General features: G+C 32.6%; 1 protein-coding gene across 1 annotated transcript; it reads left to right on the top strand.

Moving 5' to 3' along the window:
* The first annotated feature begins 285 nt into the window (after positions 1-285).
* Positions 286-3018, top strand: LOC139490086 (uncharacterized). Its single transcript, XM_071276938.1, has 4 exons — positions 286-289; positions 797-880; positions 1827-1902; positions 2255-3018. Exons 1-4 carry the CDS (start codon positions 286-288, stop codon positions 2856-2858), a joined length of 768 nt encoding a protein of 255 aa, XP_071133039.1. The 3' UTR covers positions 2859-3018.
* Positions 3019-9143: the final 6125 nt, after the last annotated feature.

Genomic DNA, 9143 nt, shown 5'->3' with positions numbered 1-9143 from the left:
CAGTCGCATCGAGCCAGTGGTTGTAAAAAGTGAAATCACAAAAATACTGAACTCCGAGGAAAATTCAATCGGAAAGTCCCTAAACTCATGACAAAATCAAATGAAAAAACACATCAAACGAATGGACACCAACTGTCATATTCCTGACTTCCTGACAGGCATTTTCAAATGTAGAAAATAGTGGATTGAACCTGGTTTTATTGCGCTAAACCTCTTACTTTTACGACAGTCTCGTCAACTTCTGATGCGTGAACAAAACAGGCCTTATAAATAAAATAGCCAAATATGGGTACAGCAGTCATCACTGTGTTACAATTTTACAACAAAGCACAAAAGCTTCTATCAAATTGAAAACACATTCATTGATTTGCGTGTCTGACGCCAGAAAATTTAAACGTCAATTAACTCCTCATAGATATAAGGCTTAACAGTTTATGCGCGTATTGCGAGTTTCATCCATGAGAAACCACCAATGACGATCGAAATAAAATTATTAAAAATGCCAAATTAAGTAGGAAGCTAAAATGCATTTAGTTTAGTCGTTTGAATTGTTTTACAGTTGTCATTTCGAGGCCTTTATAGCTTAATATGCGGTATGAGTTTTGTTTTAATGATGAAGGCCGTACATTTACTTATCAATGTTAATTTGCACGTCATTTCGTGGTTATTTGAGATATCGAAAATGTTTATATTGAATCTAAAAATCTAAATTCATTTCACCTTTGATGGAGAATTTGGTTACTCATTGCAATATTTTATAGCAGATGTATTAATATACGTTATAATTCCCTTACAGTAGATAATACCTGTAAAACAAGTGATGTCAGTGATACAATCGATACCAATGATACAAGTGATGGAAGTGATACCAGTGATACAGGTGATTTTGGACATCATATTTTCTAATAAAGAATCGAACTGGAAAAATTCGAAACTAAAACTATTAGGTCGGAGGAAAACTGACAACACCGAGGCAACCAGAAACAGTGTCAAAAAGACTATGTTTTACCCATAGTTCAAGTTGGCATGACAATCACAACATACCTAAAACACAAAGCTTTGTTAGGTAATATGTATAACAAAAAAACATTAACAATAGGATACACCAAGTATTGCTCTCTCTTGACACCATTTGCGAGTATGTTTTTGAGGAAACGATGATAGTCCGTCGGAAGGAGACGATAGATGGCTGACCCGTGTTAAGAGAGAGCCATATCTCTTGCACGTTAAAGACACCCTTGTAGATTTCGAAAAAGAGTAGGCTTATGCCGCTAACTTGTTTCCCAATCCACTATAAATAAATATGTTTGAACTAAGTATTGCTGAGAAAGCACAACAAGCCATGACTGTATACTGCGTTATTGTATCACCCATTCTTTAAAACGATAATTTTTTGTCGCCAAATGAAAATTCTTAATAGCTTAGTAATACGTACATGAAAGCCTTGGTCTTTGGTATGATTTGAAATCACAGCAAGCGCAATATATCATACTCATGAGTTTTCTCTCTTTTACAAATTTGAAAAAAAGAATATGAAACAAATCTGATAATCAGAAACTAAACGTTGATAGATATTATCAACTCTAAGCCCCATAGCTTAAGTTTGTATGCATTCGCAACAAAACTAAAAAAAAAAACAAAGCTAAATTAGGTCATATGTATAAAACAAAAACACCAACATAAACAATTAATAACCTAACTAGTGCTAAGAAGGCACGACAATCCATTCACAAGTAACATCAAACTTCGAAACATAAGTATTCCCCGAATGCTGCCAACCAATAACTGTAAAAGTTATGTCAAATATTTGTATGTGCATTTTTCAGGTATTGTTGTAGGCTTGATAATTGGTGGTATATTACTAGCATGTGTTGTTATTGTCATTGTTGTTTTCATTAGAAGGTATGTAATATAAATTTTTACTTTTGTGTTTTAAGTAGTTTTTTTTAAACATCTTTAAATGATTGATGTAACATTTTTGATATTTCCTAAATCCTTTGAAATTAGTATTTGATTCTAAGTACGAAAATGTCCTATCAATGTTAATGCTTTAAGTTTTCTCGTAGAACTAAATAAAATGTTAGCATATCTTCATTATACTACAAAAATTATCGTAACAAAGTCATTAGAACTAAAGCAATTTACTCTCTATGCATGTTTTAGCGAGAATAAACTATACAGAGATGACTTATTTTTACATTGTTCATTTGAATCATAATACAAACAATACTTATATACATAATGTATATTAAAGGCATACATCCAAGAGCAGACCAAGAGAAAAAATAAGAAACAATCTTAGAGAAAATGACTATATTGGAACTCAAGATATAGCTTTACCACTACCCTCGAATGATTCAAGTCACATACAAAATGATGGCAAAAATACCAATACTGCATATGCAGTGCATCGGAACATAACTGTATCAGACAATTCAACTCTTAGTGATCATAAATATTCGATTGTTGATCAGACACCTGAAACAACATTAAATGAGACAATAAAAGACGGAAAAGGAACTACAGACAGTTATATGATATTAGATCCAACTGCCACAGGTTTCAATAGAACAACATTGCCTAACACTCGTTCAGATTATGAGTTTGCAAAGCCTGTTATGGATGCTGAAAACAACTTTGGCGACCAGGATCAATACGCTTTATCCGAGGAAGGAGTCTACGACCATTCGGGAAATAATCGTCACAAAGAATCAGATGTTAACATTTATAACCATGCCGTTGATACTATTTACGACTCTGGAAGTCACAAAAGAAACGACGAAGGGAGAGATGATACATATGATCATTTCTTCGGACAAAAAACTGAAGATGATTATGATATATCAACAACGACATGAACTCAATAGACATGATACATACATGTATATGTAGATAATTTGTATGTGGATCGTAAATTTTGTTTTCATTTTCAAAAGAAGTATATATGTATATTGTTACACAGCAGGTGACACTTTGTAAATTTAGTACTAGTTGAAGTCATTAAAACATTTTTTCAAAGCTAAATGTCTTCAGATGTGTCATCAAACAGAGTTTTCATTGCAATATGTAAGGTACGATCAATGTGTTCTTTGGCCATCAATTCATTGTATTGTGAAATGTTTGTAAATTAAGGTCTTATGCATTTATAGCTTTACAAGAGACAGAAAAATGCCATGAAAATAGATTTTTGTTGGCAATTAAGCCAATTATTTTTATCATTCATAGCTGCAACACCATGTGTTTCGTGGATGTTCTTAACACAATCAAAGATCTATAAATTTTATAAAAAGCTTTTCCGTTTTATATAGTTCTATTAATACATGAGTTTGAAGTATATTGATCTGAGCCATAATCGTGTGATAAATCATAAAAAAATATAAAATCGCAAAAATACTGAACTCCGAGGAAAATTCAAAACGGACAATTTCTTATCATGCTTGTCAAATGGCAAAATCAAAAGCTCAAACACATCAAACGATTGGATGTCGACATCAGACATATTTCTGACTTGGTATGGACTTTTTCTTATGTATCTTTAATATTATTTAATGTACTTATGTGTTTAACTAGTGAGTGAAAGTGCCTGTTTTCAATATTGGCTGTTTTCTGCTCTATGGTCGGGTTGATGTCGCTTTGACACATTCCACATTTCCTTTCTCAATTTTATTGATTGAACGTGGGCGTCTTATGATTAAAATCATTGCTTGTCGGTAAATGGAATTATCGATGTCATTTGGATATCCGTTTGAAAGTTCTGATGTTATGTGTTTGTCTGAGAATATACTATTACGTTGTAATGGTTTTTTGTGATATGATTGACATTACCAAATATACAAATACAGGTGGAACGAAAAAACAATTTGCTGACATTTTGATGTTTGTGTACCTCTCGTTTAAGGTGTTTCTCGGTGATTTTCTTTATCAGAAAGATTGTATGTTTCAAAAATCTGTTCATTACAATCTGCTGACTAATATGTTGATGGATCAGCAGAAAGTGTTACTTTTCTACATATAACTTAATATATTTGTTTGAAAATATATTTGCTTGAAAAGTCTTCTGAGATGGCAATCTTGAATATTTTCACACAAATTTTGACCAGTTTGATAGAACAATCTTTCCCGCTTGTCGTGCGCAGATACGTTGATGTTTTGTCTGTATGTTTAGTGTGCGTATATTTGTTTGCCTTATTAACGCAATTCTTCGAAACAGCTAGAAAATTATAGTAACTGTTACTACCCGTGGAAACACATTTAGGAACATTTTACCGTTCACACCTGGTTTAAAACTGATACTAAGGCTCTTTTTGGTTAAAAGGAGCGTACATGTACATGTGATTCCAGAAAACGGAATATATACGATATTAACTGCCGAGTTTAGCAAGTTGATATTTTTTTAAAGAATGTAAACCCCAATTTATTTTCCGAGCAAACAAAGAGGGAAGGCGGTACGCCCTCCATTTTGTAAATGACACCCTTGTGTCGTAATTGTCAATTCCATGACTTAGAGAATAAACAACACTTTAATCTCGCACGCCTTAAGTTGTTAATCTCGCATGCGCTGAGTTGTTCATCTCGCATGCCCTGAGTTGTTCATCTCGCATGCCCTGAATTGGTAATCTTGCATGCCCTGAGTGGTCATTTTATTCTGTTTTTTTGTGTGTGTGCATTTTGAGCTGATAGATGATATTGAATAGAAGCCGCTGAAATTTACATTATCAACCTATCAATCTATTTATTCATATGTCAGAAATTGAAGACATTATAGATTCTTTGAAAACGGTGTCTTTTGTTTGTTGCTAGGACGTTCATTGATCATGTATATTAGAACTTCGAATCACGCAGTCAAGTATATTTGATTGAATCGTTTTCATGTGAATTACAATTATGCGTTTTGCGACTGAATGAAAAGTACATGACTTGGGACAGGTACATACAGAATGTTGTGCGTTGCAACTAGTTTGAGGGCGTCTACATCCCCCTTTTTTGTCGCCCACTGACCTCCATGGTGTACATAAAGTTCTAACAGTACAACATAAGAACAAACTATAAAAATCAGTTGAAAAGGGCTGAATTTGTCAGATTGATGTAAAGAAAAATACTGCACATCTTACAAAAACACGCAGTGAACGTGTCAGAGAATTCAACATCCCCACAATAAAAAGAAACCCACTAAATATAGACCTTAGAGTACATACAGTTTCTGACAAGTAGTTCAAATCCAATAACAACTAATAAAACATCATTCATCTAAAACTAAAATATCAATTAGTATGCATTCAACATTCATTGGATTTTGTGTAAAGACGTCATTGATAGTCGGAAAAAAAGCATGACCTTGTACGAAGACTAGATACATGAATCGATTACAGATTGTTGGGCCGTGAACATGCATATGTTTATAAAAAATTCATATAGTTCGATTTTAATTAATTAACAAACAAATTCAATACTAATACCAATAAAAGCAATAAATAAAATTACAAAAATACTGAACTCCGAGGAAAATTCAATATCAAATGGCAAAATCAAATGATAAAACACATCAAACTAATGGACAGCTACTGTTATATTCTTGACTAGGAAATCACTATAGTGTTGAATTGGTAACCATTTAGAATAATTCTATTTAAAGGAACGACAAGTGTAACCGGATCGTATCTATATATCTGGGCTCGCTAAACAAATCTTCGTACAAATTAGGATATGCAACTTGAAATGAGTGCAACCAAACTACCAAACCATTTTTTAATATTTTTGAAAAATTTAATACAGGTTTTAAGTACCTTGTTATAACGAACTCCTTGACTTTACGATTTTCCAGTAATACACAAATTACGTTTACTGAAATATCAGACATCACAAAAGACTCAGATAAAGCGAACGAGTTGTGATATATATACACCGTAAGAAGGTGCCAATAGACATTTTGCGGAAACTAGGTATATACCTAGAATTAGACTTTAGACTTACGATTACAGTTGAAAAAAACAAGGGGTCATCTCAAAATACAAAAACAAATCAACAATACAGATACAAAATAGCAAATGGTGTCTTTTATAGAAAAAAAAAAGAAGAAAGAAAGATGTAAGCACCACGTTAAAATTCCATGTGTCCGAAGCGCTTTTCTGGATTTACTATCAGGACCGCACAAAGTCGAATATTTGAAGAGAAGGAATTATAAGGACCGAAGGTGTAGATAGATGTATGATATATATATATTATCAGAAGGAGCAATAGACTTTCCCAGGGTACTTTTAATGCAATCGAAAACCAGCAAAAATATTTTTCAGAGGATACTCTACAAACTTTTTCATTTGAAATAGTCATATTGGTGTTGTTTTTGTTATTCACGATTACAACTGTGTATCCTCAACTGTCGACTTAACACCCAGTCTTTGATAGAACCATGCAAAATGCCTATAAGTGCGTTCCACATGACATGTCAACCAAATGAAATGACATTTTGCACACATATTATGATAGTCATGAGTAAAAAAAATTCTGACTTTAAAATTCTATTTCAAGCTTTTTTTAGATTTAACAGCGCCATCTACTGGAAATGCCTGAATTTCCCAAAAAATCTACAAAAACATCACAATTTTTTTACTATGAATATGCTAGATAAGGTTATGTTTAACTGGTATTTGAATTGATATTTATAACAAGCATCATTCGTCCTTCGAAACTTGACAAAATGTTAAAGCTTGAGTAGAGCTAAATTTGAAGGCTGACCGGTCCAAAAAGGGCATTTTGGGTAAATGGTAAAAAGATCAACAAAAGGACATGAAATCTCTTAAAGTACTTTGATTTTCTAAATGTTTTGAATATTTCTATAAAGATTTACATTCTATGAAGGTTAACATGTGTACTACAGGTTTTATGATTTTTGAGCTGCGGTCTCTTACACGGTTACCATGGCAACGGAATAAAAATGGGTAATTTTCATATATTTTTCACAATAATCTGTGAATTTAATCATGAAAACTTATTTATCTTTGACACTATCTCATGATATTTGGCATGAAGGTGTATTACAATAAGACAGTATATCTCATAAAATGAAAATTGCCAATTCACCTTGACCTTTGACCTCAGGGTCAAAATATTTGATTGTTTCCCGGTTTTTTTACTAGGAAACACATATTTCTCTTCCTTGAAGATTTTTTTAATACTTGACACACAATGTCAGTACCTAAATATGATGTGTTGTGTACCATGAATAATGACCTTGATATTTGACCTTCAATATCAAATATAAGGTCAAGGTCAAGTAGGTAATTCTATATGTCAGCCTAAAACAAAACATACTGTCTTGCCATGTCAATATAAAAGAGAAGTGTACTGACTGCTTATGAGACAACTATCCATCACAGTTAAAATGGAATTGTAGTAAGCAATTTTATTTTATATGCCACAGAACGGGCAAGACCTTTGCCATGTTTGCAGAATAGCTAAGAGTTTTTTCCTGGGGTCATGTCCCGCTCCCTCATATAATGATGTTGCTATTTAGATTTATCTTTTAAAAAGTTCATAACCCCATCCATAACCCATATTTAATCTTAATTGCCTTTCTAGTTCATCATTGGGGTCATGCCCTGCCCCCTACATACAATTGATGGTTAAATAGCTTGAAATGTGTTCATATTCCTACCTTAAATCGTATATATATTTTTAATCAGACCTTAGAGTACACCAATGATTTTTTTGCGTCCCTTATAAACATTTTTCAGATACCCACCTATAAACTATATACTTTAATGAATATATAATGACTAGATCAATTAAGTGTACAATATATTATGTCCTCATGTCCGAACCCCTCGATTCATAAATTGTTAATTTTTTTGGAAACAGTTCATATTTCCACTCACACACCATTTATTTTTATTGCAATTGCAGTTTTTTTTACAAGAGTGACTTCTACAAGGGAGACATTACTTTTGATTCACTAAAACAGTTCTAACGAGTTGTAGTTAAAAAAAAATAATCGTAGAATTTTAGCTTATTGCAGAAACTTAAAATACTGCTAATTCAGAACTTAATGTTTGTTATAATACTATAATTACATATTCATTGTGACCGTAAAAAATGTGAGATTAATCAAAGCAAACTTAAATTATACTGTAACAGAATATTGTACAAAAATGAAAATGCAACTTTGGTTATGTAACAGCCTAGGTCATATAGAGCTACTAAATGGTGTCGGGTTTCCCAGTTTGTTGCAGATCGTGTAGCGACCTATGGGTGTACAGTTTGTGTTGGCTGGTTAACTTCTGAGATGAAATGTTGTATCCTTGACAAATACCAATATCTATTTTTGTTGTCCCTCTCAGTATTACATTGCAGCTTGGGATATATAAATGATGTTCGTTCGTCTGTCCGAGCATCGGTTCGTATTGTAAAATATCTAGTATAATCAATCGTTATCTAATTTTGATAAAATTCATGTCATTGCTTTCTAAAGATAAATGGTCACGGCTGAAGATGAGCCCAGTTCAAACAATTAGAAGTTGGGGGAACATTGAAAATCGATTGTTTTTATTCAAAATGCAATTAATTTTGAATTTATAGAAGGTCTCTATAGTCAGTTTGTTAGATTTCCCAAATATAAACTAAGAAAAACAAATGAAGATTTGATAAATAAAGGCTGTGTGTTGAAAGGCCAAAGAAAAATGTAAAATTTTTTGAAAAAATGAAAAAGAACTTATTATAATACCACATCTTCTTACTTTTATATTGTATGGTTTTTATACGACTACAAAAAGTTTTTGGAATTGAATAATGGTATGATGTCGTCGTCTGCGTCTGCGTCGTCGTCCGAAAATGCATTACTTTAAGTGAATGGATCTCTATAATTTCTTTAAAAAAGGTTCACTACCACAAAAGAAAGGTTGTGATCGATTTTAGGGATGATGGTCCCAACCGTTTAGGAAAAGGGACCACAAAGGGGCAAAAAAAACCAAGCATTTTCTACTTTCTGGATAATTTATTGTGCATTAGTATTTCTATTGCTCTGAAATTGTACCACAATAATTAATATAACAAGTAGAAGGTTGGGATTCATTTTGGGGGCCAACAGTTTAGGAATAATGAGCCAAAACGGCACCAAAAACAAGTATTTCTCTAGTTGCCAGACAATAACT

Source organism: Mytilus edulis, chromosome 9 (genome assembly GCF_963676685.1).
Source record: "Mytilus edulis chromosome 9, xbMytEdul2.2, whole genome shotgun sequence".
NCBI classification, from domain to species: domain Eukaryota; kingdom Metazoa; phylum Mollusca; class Bivalvia; order Mytilida; family Mytilidae; genus Mytilus; species Mytilus edulis.
Note: the sequence above shows the minus strand (reverse complement) of the source record. Positions and strands in the feature narration are given on the sequence as shown.